At 44.6% G+C, this 22,215-nt stretch overlaps 1 protein-coding gene across 2 annotated transcripts in view; it reads right to left on the bottom strand.

Moving 5' to 3' along the window:
* SPEN (spen family transcriptional repressor) overlaps positions 1-8,947 on the bottom strand; it is an 81,562-nt gene extending 72,615 nt beyond the window's left edge. For both annotated transcript variants that reach the window (XM_057533686.1, XM_057533688.1), the window contains exon 1: positions 8,586-8,947. In XM_057533686.1, coding sequence (XP_057389669.1) covers positions 8,586-8,668 — 83 coding nt within the window. In that variant the 5' untranslated portion in view covers positions 8,669-8,947. The remainder of the gene's footprint in view (positions 1-8,585) is intronic.
* Between the last annotated feature and the right edge of the window lie 13,268 nt (positions 8,948-22,215).

Here is a 22,215-nt window from a genome sequence, read left to right as displayed (position 1 = left end):
GGATGTGGGTTTGACGCCTGGTCGGGGAACTAAGATCCCACATGCCACGGGGCAACTAAGCCCGTGCGCCACAACTACTGAGCCCGTGCACCAAAACTAGAGAGAGAAGCCCACATGCTGCAACGAAAGATTCCGCATGCCACAACTAAGACACAATGCAGCCAAAAATAAATAAATGAATAAATAAATATTAAAACAAAAGTTATCAATAGATGCTAAGGCTACTGGGTTTAGGGTTGATGATGGAAGAGACTAACAGTGTAATATTGGAATATCTCCCCATAAAATGCTAATCAAATAAAGGGGGGAAAATGGTGAAGACACTAACTTTACTAGGTGATCAAAGTTAACATCACCAGTGGTGGGATGGATCCAGTACTGTCTCCATATTCTGAAAAAGCACAGAATCACTTCTCTGGTATTCCTGCCAAGATTGCAAGACCTGATCTGGTCATGAGGTAATACTGGACAGACCTGGGTAGAGGGTCAGCCTGCAGAATGAAAGAATTATGCTCTTGGGCTTCCCTGATGGCTCAGTGGTTAAGAATCCGCCTGCCAATGCAGGGGACACAGGTTCGAGCCCTGGTCTGGGAAGATCCCACATGCCGCGGAGCAACTAAGCCCGTGTGCCACAACTACTGAAGCCCGCGTGCCTAGAGCCCATGCTCCACAACAAGAGAAGCCACTGCAGTGAGAAGCCCGCACACCGCAAAGAAGAGTAGCCCCCACTCGCCACAACTAGAGAAAGCCCGCACGCAGCAACGAAGACCCAACACAGTCAAAAATAAATTAATTAATTAAAAATAAAAAAAGAATTTTGCTCTTTAAGACTATCAGGCACATGAGAATTAGGGTAAGAAACTGTTCCAGACAGACGACACATGACAACCAAAGGCAATACATGGTACTGGCTAGGATCCTGGACCAAAAAGGAAAGAGGGACATTGTTGGGATGGCTGGCATCATTTGAATGAGGTCTATGGATTGAGTAATAGTGCTATACCAATGTTGATTTCCTTGCCGAAAATACTGTATAGTGCAATGCAGTTTTGGGGAGATATACACTGGAGAATTTAAGGATGTCATGCCAGGAAAAGACAAGAGAAGGTAATGGAGCAAATGCGGCAAAATGCTAACAACTGAGGAATTTGTGTGAAGGGAATGTGGGAATTCTTTGCACTTTTCCTGAACTATTTCAAAATAAATTTTAAATGAAAAACAACAACAACAACAAACAAACACACAGGAAGGCGAGAAGTGGATCTAGGTGTATGGATAGGCCTTCATTCCTGTGTATCAAATGCCATATTTTCAGAGGCCTTCCTTGTTACTCCCACCCACATTACTCTCCATCCCCTCCTCTGCTTTATTTTTCCTCATAAGGCAGAATACGTCATGGCTGATGGTCACTGGGGCTGAATGATGGGTACATGAGATTTATTTACTATTTTTCTACTTTTGTGTATGTTCAAAATTCTCCAAGGTAAAGTTTTAAAAGTATATCCACAACACAGATTGATCATACAGTAATATATATATGCATCTTTATTGATGCATTAAGTATTTAGCAGCAGGTCTAATAGCTACTGTCATTTCCAAGTTGTGATGAGCATAAATGAAATATCTGCAACAACTGTAATGTAAAATATGAAAATACATCTGACTGGTGTTGGTGGTGAAATCATCACAGGTACTACTAATACTATCATGTTGGTACTACACCACAATATAGTTATAATTGATGGAAATGCTGAATTCTGATTAAGAAGTTAGTGAAAATAAAGATATACTATTTTCCTATCCAAATTTAAGTACCTCCTCCTAAGTTCTGGTGTAAATAGTAATAGTTTTCATTCTAACATCCTTTTGATATAATAAAGTGATAAACTTTTAAAATCTTTTTTCTTTTCATCCGAGGTTACTTAAATAATCTTAAGTGGGGAATTCCCTGGCAATCCAGTAGTTAGGGTTCCTTGCTTCCACTGCAGGGGGCATGGGTTCGATCTCTGGTCGGGGAACTAAGATCCTGCATGCTGTGCCACGTGGCCAAAAAATAAAAATTAAAAAATTAAAAAAATAAAGAATAAAAAAATCTTGAGTGAAAAAGAGCCTTTATTGCAGACAGCATAAATTTTAAAAATTAATGGTTGAAACAAAAATCCACCACCTACTAATTTATTGACTTACAAAAGATGCAAATCACTATACATCAAATGTAGTTTGTAAAATACAAAGTGTTTTTAAGTAGAGTAAAAATATCCTGGTTTTTTAATCAAAGGAATAAAATGGGGTATTTTTTAAAAAATCACTGAGTCAACTTTAAAAATCAAAGAAACTATAAATGTATTACATGTAAAAGTACATATACTGTGTGTAAACATAAGAATGTTACAAAGTCAGTACAAGATATAAACAGAAAAATCATTTCATTTGTCAACGTAACCCAAACTCAGCACCTAATACAAAGATACAAAGACATACACATACCCCCAGAGTTTAATGCTGGACTAAAAATCTAGCACCAAGTACATAACACAAGCAATAATAGGTGTCTTCCATTTGAATTTTCCCAGAAATATTCCTTAGCTGTAAGAGGTGGAGCAGTTCTTATATAATAAAAATCTTTAAACATGCTAGATTTCAATTCATCCCTATACTCAAAATGAAACCCTAAGTAATTAAATCCAAAAATTCACTAAATTTAAGTTAGGGTTTTATAGAGATATCCCGTTGTGGGTTTTTTTTAGATGTTTATAATTTTCAACTTGGCAGACAGTGACACATGTAGGGGGAAAAATCGGAATACTGCAATACTTTAACATTATACCAAGAACATCTTTTCACTGCAAAGCGTATTTCCACACGCTAAAAACCAGCTAGACAGCACACAAAATCATACGATTTCTAATAAATTGATTAAACATCCTAATTGGTTTCCACAATACAGTATGCTATTTTCACTCAAAATATGAGTAGCGGGCTTCCCTGGTGGCACAGTGGTTAGGAATCCGCCTGCCAATACAGGGGACACGGGTTCGAGCCCTGGTCCGGAAAGATCCCACATGCCACGGACCAACTAAGCCCGTGCGCCACAACTACTGAGCCTGGGCTCTAGAGCCCGCGAACCACAACTACTGAGCCCGCGCGCCTAGAGCCCATGCTCCACAACAAGAGAAACCACTACGATGAGAAGCCCACGCACCGCAACAAAGAGTAGCCCCTGCCTGCCGCAACTAGAGAAAGCCCGGGCGCAGCAACGAAGACCCAACGCAGCCAAAATATAAAATAAAAGAAAGAAAGAAAGAAAATTAAAAAAAAAAAAATTTGAGTAGCTGTAAGACATATAATAATAAAGAAAACATTAAACAAAACAAACAGTAAAGGTTAGAATTTGAACTACAGAAAAGTGTTCCTTTGGGCTTCCCTGGTGGCTCAGTGGTTGAGAATCTGCCTGCCAATGCAGGGGACACGGGTTCGAGCCCTGGTCTGGGAAGATCCCACATGCCGCGGAGCAACTAGGCCCATGAGCCACAACTACTGAGCCTGCACGTCTGGAGCTTGTGCTCCACAACAAGAGAGGCCTCGATAGTGAGAGGCCCGCGCACCGTGATGAAGAGTGGCCCCCGCTTGCCGCAACTAGAGAAAGCCCTCGCACAGAAACGAAGACCCAACGCAGCCAAAAAACAAAGAAAAGTGTTACTTTATTTAGTCTCCTTGTTCAGCAGACTAATATGTCAGTTTAAAGTTGATGAACAACTATTTATTTCAAATCATCCAATATCAACATTCAGGAGCACAATCTGAATGAATATACATACTCAAGGTATTTTTCAGCCTGCAGTGTTTACTCTAAATACTGTGACTAGTTAAATACAGCTCAAACACTAGGGAGTCTTAAAAGTAAAAGCAAAAAAATATATAGTCCCCAACTGGAATATGCTAGTTTTCATGAAATATTTCAATTTTTTTTTTTAATTTAGGCAAAATTTCAAACTAAGAGAAAAATGAGACCTGGAAGACTATTTGGAAAAACTTCCACATTACCACTATCTCTATAACTTCTATACAAATCTTTCCAAACCATTAGTGCTTACAGGATTAAAAACGTCTCCTAAATCAAGCCCGAAATCTCTTCATAAGCATACCAAACAATACAACGCCTGAGCAATCAAGAGTCCACAAGAAAGGTAGTTGGGAAAAGGTGCCCTCTACACAAGTCAAACACCATCATTCTTCTTGGCACTGAGCCGTATGTCTTCCTCCAATCTGCCAGAAGCATTCTAACTCAGGAAATAAAATACAACATCGCAAGCATTCTGTATTAGTTTCTAATGCTATTTCTCAAGATAAGTATAAAATTATTTTACTTTACTTTTTTTTTAATGTTCAAAAAGCCTGTCATGAAAATAGGTATTCAAAATTATAACATTAAAAAACAGAGGTGTTTCTTCAAAGAAACTGGCTCAGCTCAAAAGAATAAACCATGTAGCAGTGATGCGGGCTAGGGAGTCAAATTTGTTTAAGTCTAAAAGCATCTCTAGTTATAGCAGTATGTAAGGACAAGGAAACTTTACCACAATACTTTATATTGTGTCCCAGAAGTAAACCAAATTCATGTAACATAACATATATTCCAGCTATTTAAACGCAGGAAAACCATTATGATTGGACATGTAAAGTTAGCAAAATGAGGGAGAAGATATGCGGATATATGTATATGTATAGCTAATTCACTTTGTTATAAAGCAGAAACTAACACACCATTGTAAAGCAATTATACTCCAATAAAGATGTTAAAAAAATAAAGTGACTGCAGCAAGATAAAATAAAGTTAACAAAACAAAACACTTTTAAATGAGTTTCATTCTTTGACAAAATTGTTACATGAGCTGCTACCTTGCTCAACCTCTGCATGATCTTTAACTTATTCTCTAGAACTGGAGAATGGATGGGAAGAACCTGAATATGTGATTTACTTCAAACCTAAAAATAAGATACAGAGACTTTTATGTCCTTTAAAGGGTTCTATTCATTTGCTCATTCTAATTCAGGGAGTCGCCTTTGCACACACCTCTCTCCCTCTAACAACTAAGACAGCGACCAATTGTTGTATAACTCCTCCCTTCCCCCTTCAATCCAGCTAACATACCATACAAAGGAAAGGACTTTCTCTATTGTGCAAATTCAGCCCCTGCAATGGATCTTTGTTAACTAAATCTGATTCAGAAATACTCTTTTAATTCTTTTCAATCAGCATATTGAATGCTGTTAAAATCATGAGCACAATAGATTACTCTTATTGCAAGAAGGTAAAGCCAAATTTTGAAAATGTTCTGATTACATTTTAAAGGTTTGCTCTTTCTTTGGCACAGAGGGAAAAAAAGCCAAATCAGCAACCTTCCCTCAACCTATTTTCTACCAAAAACACTGATCAAAATATAAATAAAAAAATTGGCTCTGACCCTCCCCCATCCCAAAATGCCTCAAACTGCCCTGCTCCCAAAGCTGGCTCATTTAATCATTTTTTAATCCAAATACTGACTACAAAAGCCTAATCACCATTACGAGAACATTCATTTTGAAAACATTTTATATGATGTATTCCCAGTGTACACCTCTTAATCCTGTAAAACAGTTATTAGTTAATGTTGAAATCAGCTAGGGAAAACGGTAAAAGTAGGCACTTTAACCTCAGTTTTAGTATAGGTATTGCATGGTTTTTCTCATTATGATTTCTAGAAGACATCAGAATTGAATGTTCTTAAATTTTCTTGCAGAACTCTCATTCTGGTACAAGCACCGTTTTATCCGTTTTACTTAAATTATTCACATTTAGTTTTCCTCCCGGTAACAACCACACACTTTACAAAACATTTTCTACAATAAGGATAAAAGACCTTGAATTTCTCCAAACAAAGTCCATTTAGCTTCACAGCTGGATCAGCAAGAACACTTCTTGTACCCGTTTTAAGGATACACAAGAAGCCAGAAATAGAGATTACCTGTTAGCGGGTGGAGATGGGAAGGAGAGAGTGGGAACTGGAATTCCCAGGGTCGGGGTAAAGAGGAGATTTTTCTCTGTAAACCTTTTTACACTCTTTAAACCCACTAAGAATGCACTATCTACCCAAAGAACTAAGCAAACTTGTTTAAAATTTTCAAAAGTCGCTTTTAAAATAAAGGAATTTCAGGGACACTAGGTCTACTTAGTTTTAAGATAATCTTATCAATAGCATCTGCTTTTGCTCTGCAGTAGGTAACACACTCCTTTAAATGCAGTCGTGAGCAATGTGCCAGCCAAGCCCTCTTTAATACAGCAACGTTCCTCCAGACCGCCGCTTTCCAAGGCAGCTCGCATCCTCTGCCCGCTCCTCCCTCTGTGCATTCTGAGATCTGCTCTGCTGATTCCCACTTAAAGTGGGTCCTGGCCGCCATTTTAGAAAGTCATTCACACAAGCCGGCCGGCAGCACCATCCACTTAAGAAACCTTCCAAAACTCCCTCGGACGATTTCCTCTTTCCTCTTGAACCCCTCATCTTGCAGAGGGGTCAAACTCCCCGCGATAGGCATACAGTGTCTCTAGAATCTGCATAATGCGAAATGACACGTCTAACCACATGATACGGAGGGGGCAAAGCAAATGCTGCAATGCACGTGTTTGCACGTCGGTGCATACGAATTTCCCAGGCAGACACCTACAGAGAAGGTCCACAAGGAGATAAAAGTGAGCACATCTAAGTGGCTTTTCCAGTCCAGTAATCTGCACCTAAATGATTTTTCCACCAAAACACTGAAGATATGGGGCCTCCATATGGGGTAAGGGGTGGAGCAGCGCCACGGAGAGTTCCCATCTGTTTCCCCACTGAGCTCGAGATCTCCCCTTTGTCACAGGCGACAGAGGCGAGTTTTTGCTCCTGCCTTCCCGCTGCCTGATTTCTCAGCACAACGTAGTAAACACCGGGAGTCCCTGGAAGCGCGCCTCCCCCAGTCCTGCCGAGGACAGCTTTAGTGGGTTATGAATGGCCTCACTATTCCAGGCTCCTTTTCACACGCGGACACGCGCAGACGCGCGCTCCAGCGGTGAAGATTTAATACCCCAGTAACAGCAACCACCAACAGAATCAATGATCCTCCATTTGAAAGAGCGGAGCTCCGCTGCCTCTGCTTCCATTTCCTTATGCAAGCTGCTCAAGAGCAAGCGACGCAATCTATTTTTCCCATGGTGACTCACTAATAAGGGCGCTCCATAATTTCCCCTTCACTCACTAGATAGTAAGAGGAATTTAGAGTATACCAAACTTAAAACCTTCCGAAGTCTTTAATATCGCAAGAAACAGTAATTTTCGAGGACAACCACATATCTAATACAGTCCTTCTCAATTTACACCAGTGTAAGTAAACCGTCATTTTCAGTATTTCACATGGAGGGCTCTATCAGCTATGACCCACATAGATTTCACAAAACAAAAACAAACGGTAAAAGCTACTAAATAAGTAAAATGTATCAAGAACATTCATTCCTACTACGCCATGAACAAAAAAAAATATTCTGGGAAGAACCTTTTTAAAAGCTACATCTTTTTTTAAAAGAGCTACATCTTCTAATCTGAAAAGGCATGCATTTTTTAACCACTGATTTAGGAATTCTGGGTGGGAGGGAAACGCCATCCTTTTAAAAAAGGCTCTGCAGTGTTAACGCCGGCGCGGCCGCAGCAGCGGAGATTCCCGAGGCTGGGAGCACAGCGCGGTGGGGACTCTGCTACATGAGGTGGCTCCTCCTCTGCGAGCACTCGGTCCCCACCATCCTCCTCACCCAGGGACCCCAGAGCGCTGAAGGGAGGAAGGCGAAAAGAGCCGAAACAGACGCACCAACTTATTTTCAGACACCACCCTCCACCCAACCCCACATAAACAAGAAGAAACCAAAACATTTGCGTTTGCCATTTCCATTTAGTTTCTAGGTCTGTGAACCCTCCCTGAGAGGTCCCTAGAATCCAGCAGGGTCTTCCCAGTTCCGAGACATCCCTACGATACCTACCAAGACTTTTGTTTTTGTATAACCTTTCCTTTCCCACAAAACCCTCTCTAGGTCAGACACGTCCACGCGTCCGCAGGGCGAGGAGCGCGAGTTGCTGCGGGACTCTGGAGTTGGCCGGGCCGGGGGCTGTCGGGGCGGGGTAGGGGTTCGGGTCCCGGCCCGGCGGCGGCTCGGTTCCGCCGCATCTGCCGGGCCGGCGGGGGCGGCTGCTCGGAGCCGGGGCAGCGGCGCGCTAGGACGCGACCCCACCGCCGGCTGGCCAGCCTGAGGGCACCCTCCCGGCGCCGGCTTCGCGGAGGCCGAGCGACAGCCGCCTCCTTATTGGGAACGGAGAGGGCGGCAGCCGGGCCCGCTCCGCCGAGGCCCGAGGCCCAACGCTGCGACACGGGCCGAGCAGCGGCCAGGCAGCCGCGAGCCCCCCGCACCCGTCCGTGGGTCTGGCCCGGGTCTCCTCACCAGTTCCGCGCAACGGGATGGGCCGGCAACGGGCCGGAGGGGGCAGCGGCGCCCGAGAACAGAGCGCGGCCCCGGGCCTCGTGTCACTCACCGTTTGAAATGCTCGATGATCTTCTCTTCCCGCACATTCTCCGGTAAGTTGCCCACCCAGAGGTGCCTGGTTTCCCGGACCATGCTGGGCGGTGTGCCGGCGACCGCTGGTGCGGGTTCCCCCTCGCCGGCTTCGTACGAGCCCGTCAGCGTTGGGAGGCGGGCGCCGAGGCGGCGGCGGCGGCGGCTGCGGCGGTGGCGTCGGCAGCGGCGGCGGCTCCTCCGGCTCCCCCCCGTGCAGAGACCATCCCTCTCCCCCAGGTTCTGACTCTCGGGCCTCGCAGCTCCGCTCTGCCGCCACCACACACCCGAAGCCGACCCCCGCGCTCCGGCGGCGCATGCGCCCGGGCGGCGGCGGGAGGGGGAGCGGGTAGGAGGGGCGAGCGAGACCCGGGCGGCAGCGACTACAACGGAGCTGGCGCTGTGGCAGCCGGACGCTTCCCACCGGCGCGCGCGACCCGCCTCCCACACCGCGGGCGCGCGCGCGCAGCCACCCGACAGACCGCCGAGGCTGAGACGCCGAGTTCCTCCCAGCCGATGCGCAGGCGCGCGGGGGAGGGAGGAACGCTCGCGCGCTCGGTCCCGGGGCGCAGGCGCGCAGCACTCTGTTAGGGCGGGCGCCCTGTCAGGCCTGGGGTTCAGCGCTTGCAGAGGCAGGCATAGCCTCCAGCCCCTCGAGTAGGGGTCCCAGGCGCTGGCCTGGGGGAATAAAAGAGAGAAAGGGGGTTGGTATTCACAGGGCTGCGTGTCAAAGCGGCTGCCAAGGCTTCTCTCCTAGAAGCCAGGACCTCTTCCCCTGCTCACCTTTGGCCAGCTTCTGGTGTTTCCGGGCACTTAGAGCCGCGCCTGCTTGGGAAAGTGTCAGAACAAGGCCGCCCTTCTCACGGCCCAGCTAAGCTGTGACGGCTTCAGAAACACATCCCTCCCAAGAATCATTAGCTTGTAACATTAAGCAACTTTATTTTATATAGAATCTTGCGAAACCGTTTGCACGTTCTCTTTGCTGATCGTTATGGCATACCAGGAATAGAACTGAATGAAGTGAGACGGTTACATGTCTGATGGTGTTCCCCTCAGAGGATTTGCTATAAGTTAATATCTAAGCCGAGGAGGGGATTAGAACTCCAGCCTTTCCAGGCCTAAAAGCTTTTAAATTTTAAAGGCTACTGTTGAACTTTTCAGTTTACAGAACCCCGGGGAAAACCCACAAAATTAAGGCAACAGTACTGAGTCCAGAAAAATGGACTTTTTTAGAACAGTCAGCAACTCAGCTTTCTTTTACATTTTCTATCTACAGAAATAAAATATCACAGGTGTAGTGCTTTAGGTACAGACCAGATTTTAAATATTCGATCTCATTCACTTTCTCCATAAATATTGATACAAGCCAACTTATTATCAAACTGTGCTATTTTGAATTGGAAAATATGGTCACCATAATAAATAGCGCTAATATATGGGGTCACCTGTGCATAAATTGTTTCTTTAATTCCACAGATGGTAAAGCTCCAAGTAGTTTTTTTGTTTGCCATATAGTTTAACATAAGCTTCTTAATGATGTGTCAGAGAGTCACATCAACTTTTCTTGTATTTGGTTTAATAGTCTATACTATACTTAAACTTGATCTCAGCAGGTCTGCTCAACTGAAATCATCTCTCTTCCTTCCTCTCTCAGGATGTTAGAAGGCTAAGCAAGCCCCTGTCTTACACAGTTGCAACAATTACAGAACAAGATGTGCTAGCTCAGGTAATAACCTTACCATCCATTGAAATAATTTTTGGAATTTTGACAAGTTACTTCTAAAAATTCTAGATTCTGAGCCAGGTAATTTAATTTTTTTCTATGCTATTTTTCTGGCTTATGTTTACATTTTCTATTTCAACAAACTTTTTTTGAGGGGGGGGGGCGGCCAGTAACAGGCAGAAACGGAAAGAGGTGGTTTAGAAAAGTTAGAAAAAGCACCACCACAATAGTGGCACTCATTCATAATTCAGTTAAGGCCTTTAATGCCACCACAGAGGTTGACCTTGTCTTCATGCAAATCAGAGTCATTAAATTATATGGAAATTTTTGTTCTTGAAAATATTATGGAATTGATTCCTCAGTAAAAGTGAAAGCAAATCAACCTACATTCAGATGTAGGATTAGCCATTTACATTTGCCACAACTATCACATAAGGAGTGTCAGGCCAGCACACTGTTAACTAAACTCATGAACTTCATAGTTCTGTATATGTGGCTGCAGTTAGTGTTGAACCAATGGGCATTTTTCCACGAAGCATAAATTTCAATATTAGCAACCACAATTTGAAACACATTTTAAAATATTATGTAAATTACTCATTTAAAACCTGATAGGCGGGGCCTCCCTGGGGGCGCAGTGGTTAAGAATCCGCCTGCCAAAGGAGGGGACACGGGTTCGAGCCCTCGTCCGGGAAGATCCCACGTGCCGCGGACCAACTAAGCCCTTGCACCACAACTACTGAGCCTGTGCTCTAGAGCCCTCGAGCCACAACTACTGAGCCCATGAGTCACAACTACTGAAGCCCACACACCTAGAGCCCGTGCTCAACAAGAGAAGCCACCGCAATGAGAAGCCCGCACACCGCAACAAAGAGTAGCCCCCGCTCGCCGCAACTAGAGAAAGCCCGCGTGCAGCAACGAAGACCCAACGCAGCCAAAAATAAATAAATAAATAAATAAAATTTTAAAAAATAAAAATAAAATAAATAAAACCAGATAGGCCCTGAATTAGCTGCATCTTCTTGGTGTCACCAGGAAGAAGAGAAAAGGCTGAGCTCAATCACATTAAAAGGGGCAACAGACAAAGAAGAGGATTCAGAAAACACTACCTTGCAATTAGAGAAATAAAGGGCATATCTCACCTTGAATGCAGCCTTCAGTTAAAATCATGCTGAAGAAAATTCAAGGGCTGAAAAAAGGGGGTGGTGGGGCTTTTAGAGCAAAATCATTAGAAGAGAGCCTAGTTAGAGTCATTATTAAATGTGGTATTTTGTATCCATCTATGACTCCCACAGAACAGTAAAAGGATACGCTGAAACAAAGAACCAATTAAGAGGTATTTATACTTTCTCCATGGCACAAGAATAAGGAGACATTAAATGAAAATTAAAAGCAACATGTTTGCCAGCTAAATTTTTTTTTAATGTAGTTCTCTTAGATTTCCTAAAGGTCTTGTTACAGCAGTGCTGTTTCCCCATGTAAAAAGCAGAGTAGATACATAATTTTTATATAAAATTTAATTTGAAATGGACAAAGTTGTTTGCAAATACTTTCAAGCTCCCCCACCTTTGGGAGGTAACAGAAGAGAAATTGTGGTGGAAAATTACTAACATACAAATTGTTAAACAAAGTTGAGTTAAAGTTCTCCCAAAGACCTTTAGAGATCACAGGATATCAAAAAGACGATTAGCAAATGCCAAATTAAGTTAATTATCATTTCTCATTTTACCAGAGATTTATCAAACAACTGAGAAACCATCTCTGTTTAACAATATAAAGGCTAGGGAATTCCCTGGCAGTCCAGTGGTTAGGACTCCACACTTTCACTGCCCAGGGCCCAGATTCAATCCCTGGTGAGGGAACTAAGATCCCACAAGCAGCGAGGCACGCGCCTGCACGCGCACACACACAAACACACACCACACACACACTATATATATATATATATATATATATATATATATATATATATATATGCTAGCAGAATTCCATTAAACATCATTTGATAGCACCTCATACTCAGATTCTCTTGAAGTGTTACTTTCATCAAAATACTTGTTTTCAGAATTACAGGCACCAAAAATAGCATGCAAGGTGTTCATTTTAGTTTCTTGGGTTTTGAAAAATCTGATACATACTTCTCAAAAGAGAATTCTCAGTTTATAAAATGTCAATACATCAGCTTAAATAGACATGCAGATTATTTAATGTGTAAAACAAATTTCATTTCTGTTCAAATTTTTAATGTGTTCCTATGATGCCCCCAAAAATATTATTCTAATTTCAATAAGGCAGATTCATTTGAAGGAAAAATAGTTCACATTATAGATGATAAGTTCAAATGAGCAATTCAGGTGGGAATTCTATCCATCTCTATAAAAGTTAATATTTGCAGGTTAAAAGTAATGTTCATGCTCCTTACAGATTCTTTCAGCATAATGCTACTTGACCTTGAACTTTGGGGGATACTGAAAAACACTGATGGTATGAATGAGAGACATTATAGTATAATGGAAGTACCTCTGGGTTAAGAGTCAAAAATTCCAGGGGCTTCCCTGGTGGCGCAGTGGTTGAGAATCTGCCTGCCAATGCAGGGGACACGGGTTCGAGCCCTGGTCTGGGAAGATCCCACATGCCGCGGAGCAGCTGGGCCCGTGAGCCACAACTACTGAGCCTGAGCGTCTGGAGCCTGTGCTCCGCAACAAGAGAGGCCGTGACAGTGAGAGGCCCGCGCACCGCGATGAAGAGCGGCCCCCACTCGCCGCAACTGGAGAAAGCCCTCACACAGAAACGAAGACCCAACACAGCCAAAAATAAAAATAATAAATAAACAATAAATTTAAAAAATTTAAATAAAAAAAAAAGAATCCGCCTGCCAATGCAGGGGACATGGGGTGGGTTCGAGCCCTGGTCCAGGAAGATCCCACATGCCGCGGAGCAACTAAGCCTGTGCGCCACAACTACTGAGCCTGCGCTCTAGAGCCCATGAGCCACAACTACTGAGCCTGCGCTCTAGAACCCATGCTTCATAACAGGAGAAGCCACCGCAATGAGAAGCCTGCGCACCGCAACGAAGAGTAGCCCCCCGCTCTGAGAAAGCCCGTGCACAGCAACAAAGACCCAATGCAGCCAAAAATGAATAAATAAATTTTTTTAAATAAATAAATAAAGAGTCAAAAATTCCAGTTCCAATTTTGTCACTGGCTATATGGCCTAGGTAAAATCAATTAAATCCTCAAAGTCTCAATACCCTTATCTGCAAAATGAGGATAAAAATATCTGTTTTCTCTACCTGGTAAGGTTGCTAGAAGTATCAAATGAGATAATATATGTAAAAGTATTTGGAAGTAACACAGCATAAAAGTATCATGAATACTATTAAGTTGACTACTAATTTCATATGAATATCAAAAGTAAGCATCAAAAAAAAAAAAAAAAGTAAGCATCAGTTGAAGTTAAAAGCATACCATGATCAATTTATAACATTTTCAGGATTATAGCCACGTCTTATAATCAAATCAACATGCAGTGATTGCATATCAAGTACGAAGTTCCTTGCACTCTTTTGCTGACTTTTTCTATTGCAAAACTCTTAATAACAACAAAACTGATAACTACATGCCCATTGCACAGCCCCAAATCAAGTGTTGGGTTTTCTCAGTGCTTTCATGTTTATTGGCAACGTAACAGGAAACACTGGGAAAGCTTTTTTCTGTTTCTGTCCTTGTTACAAATATTTACAAATTTTTTTCATAAGCATTTATTTTTGTATGTTTTCAATAGAAATACAACCCACTCTTATTCTGATTTTTTTAATTTAGTTTAACAATTAATAATTGACGCTCACTGAAAACGATCAAAAAGTAGGGTGTGATCTCTTCTCTCATCTATGATAAATGGATGGTGAAGTGAATTTCCCCATTTGAGTGTGAAAGATAATTCAGAAAGGTGACATTAAAGCAGAGGCATTTGCAAAGTGGAATTAAAACAGATGTGTTTTTAATCAGGTCTTACTTTCACACTGTGAAGAGCACCTGTATTTAGCATGCTAGATGTGCTCAAAGAGTTCAGTCATGCATAATGGAAGCCCAGTTGGGGAAAGCATCTGAGCCTCAAACTCAGGCTCTGAATGCTAACCTAGCCAATAGAGCAGATAAATTACTATCACCATTTAAACAGGAGAACAGAATAGTTACCAGATATTTAACAAAAATTTTGTTACCAATCGAGTTCCACACTATTAAAATTGAACTGTTTCATGAGAAAACATATATTTAAAATATAAACACTGTTCCTAAAGGCATCATATAAAAATATATTAACTAGCTCTAAAATGATCAAAGACCCAACCATATGAGAACTTGTCAATACTAACAAGCTCCTATTATTAGAATCAGGGTTTGTTTTTTGTTTTTTGCTTTTTGCTTTTTCCTAAACAGTAGAAAATAAAACAGACAACACTAATATATTATTGTCAAAGAGTGTTTGACATCTTGCTAGTTCTGAGGGTCAACTAGTGAAAAAGACAGACCAGTCTATTGATGGATTTATTTTGATACAGCAGGCTCACTGTAGTGAAATTATGCATACATAAATGATCAAAACTTCAATCAGTTGAATAGTATTAGCTAGCTAGTCCTTCTCGAAATCATTCTTTCAGCATAACACTTCATAATCTACTTTACTGTTCAATTCTCTAAGAAAGCTAAATAATTTATTCCACATTGTTTTTGGTTTTCCAGAAATGAATATAATGGCTGATATTTTCTTTTTTAAAAAATCAATTTTTAGGGCTTCCCTGGTGGCGCAGTGGTTGAGAATCTGCCTGCCAATGCAGGGGACACGGGTTCGAGCCCTGGTCTGGGAAGATCCCACATGCCGCGGAGCAACTAGGCCCGTGAGCCACAATTACTGAGCCTGCGTGTCTGGAGCCTGTGCTCCGCAACAAGAGAGGCCACGATAGTGTGAGGCCCGCGCGCCGCGATGAAGAGTGGCCCCCGCTTGCCACAACTAGAGAGAGCCCTCGCACAGAAACGAAGACCCAACACAGCCATAAATAAATAAATAAATAGCGTTCCCTTTAAAAAAAGAAAAAACAAGCTTTACCACCCCTGTCGTTCTACCATGAAAAAAAAAAAATCAATTTTTATATTTCCACCATTTCCTTGGAAAGTTGCTAAAGGTAACTCTCTTCCTTCTATGAGGAAATACTGCTAATATACCTAACATTTATTTTTTATTTTTTTTTAACTTTCTATTTTATATTGGAGTATAGCCGATTAACAATGTTGTGATAGGGACTTCCCTGGTGGAGCAGTGGTTAAGAATCCACCCGCCAGTACAGGGGACACGGGTTCGAGCCCTGGTCCGGGAAGATCCCACATGCTGCAGAACAACTAAGCCTGTGCGCCACAACTACTGAGCCTGTGCTCTAGAGCCCGCAAGCCACAACTACTGAAGCCCGCGTGCCTAGAGCCTGTGCTCCGCAACAAGAGAAGCCTCTGCAACGAGAAGCCCGCGCACCGCAATGAAGAGTAGCCCCTGCTCGCCAGGACTAGAGAAAGCCTGCGTGCAGCAACGAAGACCCAACACAGCCAAATAAATAAATAAATAAATAAAAATTTTTAAATAAATATATTATAACAATGTTGGTGATAGTTTCAGGTACATAGCAAAGGGACTCAGCCATACATATACATGTATCCATTCTCCCTCAAACTCCCCTCCCATCCAGGCTGCCACATAACTTTGAGCAGAGTTCCCTGTGCTATACAGTAGATTATACCTAATAGAATTCTGAATACAATTTACTAACGTTTATGGCACTGAATAAAAGATAGACTGGAAGGATATTTGCAAATATTAATGATTGTTGTGCCTATGTGGTAGAATTCAATTTTTTTAAATTTATTTATTTTTATTTTTATTATTTATTTTTGGCTGTGTTGGGTCTTCGTTTCTGTGCGAGGGCTTTCTCTAGTTGCGGCAAGTGGGGGCCACTCTTCATCGCGGTGCGCGGGCCTCTCACTATCGCGGCCTCTCTTGTTGCGGAGCACAGGCTCCAGACGCGCAGGCTCAGTAGTTGTGGCTCACGGGCCTAGTTGCTCCGCGGCATGTGGGATCTTCCCAGACCAGGGCTCGAACCCGTGTCCCCTGCATTGGCAGGCAGATTCTCAGCCACTGCACCACCAGGGAAGCCCCTCAATTTTTTTTAAGTTCTTATTCATCTATATTTTCTAAACTGTTCTTTGGTTAACATATATTGCTCTTATAATTAGAAAAAGTTACAGTAAAATGAGCTGGAAGTCAGCATCTGGGTTACTTTAGTTTAGGGCTCCTCTGAAATGCTGATACTTCACTACATTAAATGAACATATTTATGTTAACAGATCCCACATGAACAAAACGTTATTATTCTCTATGTTAATTCAGAGAGTTCATTCAACCTTTTAAAATTCTACTACTAATCCTCATGTGAGAAAAAACTTAACCTCTTCATTATAAGTGATATACAATAGCAAAAACACCCCAGGTCTAAGAGATTGTCACTTAAACATCAGGAAGTCAGCAGAATACACATAATGCAAATCAAGGCTACTATTTAATTCAGAGAAGACTATCAAAGTGTACTTGATGGAATCTCAAAAACAATAATACCAAATAAAATATATTTAGTAACTTATTACATGTGTCTTGACACTTTCAGACTTAGGGTATTAAGCTCCGCTACTGCTCCTCTGAAAGCCTTGCTCTAGTTTGAAGTAGAGAATTCAAAACATCATGAACTTGTTCCAAATATGTTTTAAAACTGTTTCTGGGCTTCCCTGGTGGCGCAGTGGTTAAGAATCTGCCTGCCATGCAGGGGACACAGGTTCGAGCCCTGGTCCGGGAAGATCCTACATGCCACAGAGCAACTAAGCCTGTGCACCACAACTACTGAGCCTGCTCTCTAGAGCCCGCGAGCCACAACTACTGAGCCTGAGTGCCACGTCTACTGAAGCCCATGCGCCTAGAGCCCATGCTCTGCAACAAGAGAAGCCACCCAATGAGAAGACCGGGCACTGCAATGAAGAGTAGCCGCCGCTCGCCACAACTAAAGAAAGCCCGCGTGCAGCGACGAAGACCCAACGCAGCCAAAAATAAAAATAAATAAATTAAAAAAAAAAAGCTGTTTCCATTTTAATTAAATTATTGCTATTTAATAGTAATGCCCTTTATTTATTTATTTTTGGCTGTGTTGGGTCTTCCTTGCTGCATGCGGGCTTTCTCTAGTTGTGGCGAGCAGGGGCTACTCTTCATTGCAGTGAATGAGCGGCTTCTCTTATTGCAGAGCACGGACTCCAGGCACACGGGCTTCAGTAGTTGTGGCACGTGGGCTCAGTAGTTGTGGCTCGCAGGCTCTAGAGCGCAGGCTCAGTAGTTGTGGCACACAGGCTTACTTGCTCCGCGGCATGTGGGATCTTCCCGGACCAGGGCTCGAACCTGTGTCCCCTGCATTGGTAGGCAGATTCTTAACCACTGTGCCACCAGGCAAGTCCCAGTAATGCTTCTTTAAATCACGTAACTGCTTCAATATTTTGCTATTAATCTTCAGGATGGTAATGATTGCTAATTTTACATAATATTCCATAATTAGACACTTGAAACCTTTGGCTTAAAATAAAACCACATTCTGTTTAAAGGCTAGGTAGGACATGATGCATTTCTGAGTTAAATGCTGGAATTATTGTTAAATGTATATTTAAAAGTTAAATTTCAGTATTTTGATAAAGGAAGTAATAGAATTTTTTCAGGCTATATACTACAAAAGTCCTAGGAACCATCCCTTACAGTTTTATTTGGAAAATTCTTGGGTTGAAAAGCATTCGCCTCAAGATAATTCTCTCTTATTTATTTATTTTTGGCTGCGTTGGATCTTCGTTGTTGCGCCCGGGCTTTCTCTACTTGCGTTGAGTGGGGGCCACTCTTCGTTGCAGTGCGCGGGCTTCTCATTGCAGTGACTTTCTTGTGAAGCACGGGCTCTAGGCGCGTGGGCTTCAGTTAGTTGTGGCTCGCGGGCTCTAGAGCGCAGGCTCATTAGTCGTGGCTCACGGGCTTAGCTTCTCCGTGGCATGTGGTATCTTCCCAGACAGGGCTCGAACCCGTGTCCCCTGCTTTGGCAGGAGGATTCTTAACCACTGAGCCACCAAGGAAGTCCCAAGATAACTCTCTTTGAAGATAGGAGATTAACTTAAAATGTTTTTTTCTAAGAAAACAGAACCAGCAAGAGTCACAACTAAAGATTTCACTGTATGCTGTTAGCTGGTGGGAGGGGCGCGGTGAGACGAACTAATAAAAGGGGTTTGTGTTTTGCCCACCCCCACAAGATAATTTAAACACACACCCAAGCCTAAACCCTTTACTTAAAAAACATTCACCCGAAAAAGTGGCTTTAAACCAGGTTACTTTTGTTCTCCATAGTTTTCAACTTAAATACATTGTTTCCCTCGAGATCAGTTTCCCAAGATTCTAATTATTAGACAGCACATAAGAACTTTGATTTTATGCCTATCTAAAATTGCAAAACGTACATACTCAAATTTTTCTCCCCCTTTTTTTGTAGCATTATCCTTATTGTAGGAACTCTGTCTTTAAATACTCTCATTAACCATAATTTGTTAAGGCAGAATCTCTAACAGAAGTTCTGCAAATTCAAGGGACTCTTGATCTGGTCATTTCCAAGCCTCAAATGACAGTATAGCCTTGTTAGCAAGAGTAGAATTCTATTGCTTGCTAGAACTTCAACAGCCTCGAGATAGCTAAGAGTTCCTGTTAGTAATCTGGCACCAACTCAAAATTCCCACCAGGAAGAAAGATCTCCCTGAGGTAGGACCCACTGAGTGGCTCCGCCCATAGCGATGACCTGGACTGACCTCGGACTCGGCGTGGCGAGTTAGCAGGTGCTCGCGACGATAAAATGCCAAATTGCAACCGCCACGTCAGTCTTTAGGAGCCCCGAGAGGTGCCTTTTTCGCAAACAAGCTCCCTCTTTTAAACCTTACATCTCTGAGGCTTTGAAGGTACGTTACACGGCTAACGAATATAGGAAGACAATTACTCCACTGGGGAAACGAAGGTACTTCAAAAGGAAGAGTGGCAAGGAAACAAAAAGCTCAGACTGGAAAAGTGGCAAGCCTCCATGCTCTGCCAAGACGGCCTTACTTAAACTTCTGGATTTCAAAAACGGGGTTGGGTGGAAGTGGATTACATGGCAAGGTAAAGAGCTTGGGGCGGGAGGGGGGGCGGGTTAAGAACCTACAACTCTGGCAGTAATTTCCATCACACTCCTAAAGGAAGAGGAAAGGAGAACAAAACAATAGGCACCTTAAGAGAGTAAATGCGGTTACTATGGTTACCACCCTCCAAGCTCAATTCTGCAAATGGAGACAGAGCAGTACGCCAAGGCCCTTTCTTTGTCTGCATCCACAGACGGAGAACCAACCCAGCAGCCAGCCCCGCCAGCCCGAGCAGAGGCTGGTGTCGAGGACCAAGGGCAGCGTAACAAATAAAGAACACCTTTATTTTGGCTTAGTAAGCAAGAACTGCAGGCAGTTCCTGATGGAAGCCAGCGCGGCCATCACCCAGTCCTTCGGCCAGGGCTGTTTCCCCCACTTGGGAGAAGGCTCCAACACACTCCAGTCACCGATTCCAGTCTGGGGTCCTGGCACAGGCAGGAGTGGAAGGGGGCCAACGAGACACGGTGCAACCTTAGCCCTGAGACACAAAGGGAAGGCCAATCTCCAGGAAACCCGCGGGACGTAATTAATAACCCCTCAAGAGGCTACAGTTTCCGCGAGGGGGAATAGAGGACACAGTGAGTAGGGCACAACCGAGGTGTTCAGACACACCTCACATCAAAGACACTACCACAAGCTGCGCGGAAAAATCGCGGCCAAGACAACCCAGTGCGCAGGCGCGCGGAGCAGCGACTCGAGAGCTTTGGGCCTGCCCCTCCCCCACTACTCTCAAAAGGCCAGGGGAGTTGGCTCAACGCGCTTGCGCAACGACGGAACGTTGGGGGAGGGGAGGAAAACCTATTCCCTTCATTGTGAGAGAACCGCCCCGTCCCGCAAGGCGAGCGCGCGCGCGCACACCTACGACTCTCACACTCGTACACTCGGGCGTTGAGCTTGCTGGGCAGTGCGTCGCGCATGCTCCGGGAGGAAGGTGGTGTCGGAGCCTACGGCTTTTTGCTGAGTGTCCCTGAGAAGTTTCTGGAAAGACGGGGCTCAGGAGAAACTGGGGGGTGGCGAGCGCAGGGAACCGAGCGTTTGAGAGAAGGAAAAGCGAAAAATCCAAAGCTCACCGCCTCCACCCTGCCTCCATCAAGCCACGACCAAAGCAAACCCCATAGCCCACCGAGACCCTCACGCCAGGGGAAAAAGCATGGGGACCACAGCAGCCGCTCCTTCCTGTACCTGTGCCCAGCCCCCGAGGCCCCTCACCACAGGGAGAAGGGAGAGGGCAGCGGGGAACGATGAAAAACCTAAAACGCTCACTGGATGTTTGCGTGGTGGAGGGAAAGCCGACATCCGCGCTCTGGAGCTGCCCGCGCACGGTGGGCCACCAGCGGCTCTTCGCTGCGCTCTCGGGTGTGGGCTCAGTGCGTTGGGGTTCGAGGTGGATGCTGAAGGAGTGGTCTGGGGCTTTGGCCCCTGGTTCATTAGTTCCCCCTCATTTGGGGGCCTCTTTGATCACCCCTTTGCTCTCTTTACTTTGGTGACCTGGAGCTAAAGTTGCGAGTGTGGAGACCCTAGGAAAGGTTGCTCCCTCCCCGCGCCCGGCCCGAGGGGCGTCCTGGGCGGGCAAGAGTCGCCCGGCAGGTGTGCCACGCTCAGTTCTTTCCAGTTTGTACCCCCTTAAGTAAGAGCCTCCTGAAGAGGGGCCCGTTTAGAAGAGCAGAGGCAGTCCAGGCATAAAGCCGCTGCGTCGTTTGGACTCGAGACGGGGTGGCGGACGGTGCTGCCTGGCGGGGCGCCGTGCGTAGGCCGTGGTGTCTCCGTGCGGCCACGGAGGCGCGCCGAGGCCCCCGACTGCCATCAGGAGAAAGCTCGGCCTGGCATTGCAGCGCTGTGGGGGAGGGGTCCGCAGCGCCTTTCATTTCTCCGCCTGGGCCCGCTCGGGCTGCCATTTTGTGGTGTGGCCGCCATTTCGCGCAGCCGCAGGGGCGGCGGGGGAGGGGCGGGGCCGGCGACCGCGCGCGGGCTGCCTCCGGCAGCGAAGGCGGGCGAGTCCCCTTTGTTCTTCGCCTCTGGGCTCGGGGCTCGGCTCGGGCTGTGCCGCGACCCGCCCCGGACACGCGCCGGGTGCGCGCGGCGTGTGAACCTCTGGAAAGCTCCGAGAGGCGTGCACGGAGTCCCGAATTCTTCCTGCTCTCTAAGCCCTTGAAAAGTGGGATTGCTCACCCCCACCCTTGCAGTGTGAAAGGGATCGATTTTACAAGGCAGTGCTCAGAACTGGAGCGTGGGAAGCTGTAATTTCACCCTGAGAGTGAAGGCGCTTTCTGCAGCCCTGTGCTGCCGGGGGTACTAAGCCCGCTGGAATGCCATGCCTTGAATCACAGTGGCGTTCCGCAAATAGAAGTTAAAACTGCAGAGCTGGGAGACCCAACAAAGGTGCTAAACGCCAGTGTAACCGAGAGGTTGGTCTCTTTAAAAAAAAAAAAAATAGTGTCTTTGGAGGGCTGTCAGCTATAGGAGAAGCGAGACGATGCTTTTCATTGGCTGGCTTTGAAGCACGCACTGCGCAACTATTTTCAGATCAGGTTTTATAGCCCATTTATATCTGAACTATAAACTGGAACAATAGATTGGAATGTCTTATTTCTGTCTGTTGAGAATATCTTCCA

The sequence above is a fragment of the Balaenoptera acutorostrata genome, chromosome 1 (assembly GCF_949987535.1).
Source record: "Balaenoptera acutorostrata chromosome 1, mBalAcu1.1, whole genome shotgun sequence".
In the NCBI taxonomy this organism is placed as follows: Eukaryota; Metazoa; Chordata; class Mammalia; order Artiodactyla; family Balaenopteridae; genus Balaenoptera; species Balaenoptera acutorostrata.
The sequence above is the reverse complement of the archived record's forward strand: the minus strand, read 5'-3'. Positions and strand labels throughout refer to the sequence as shown.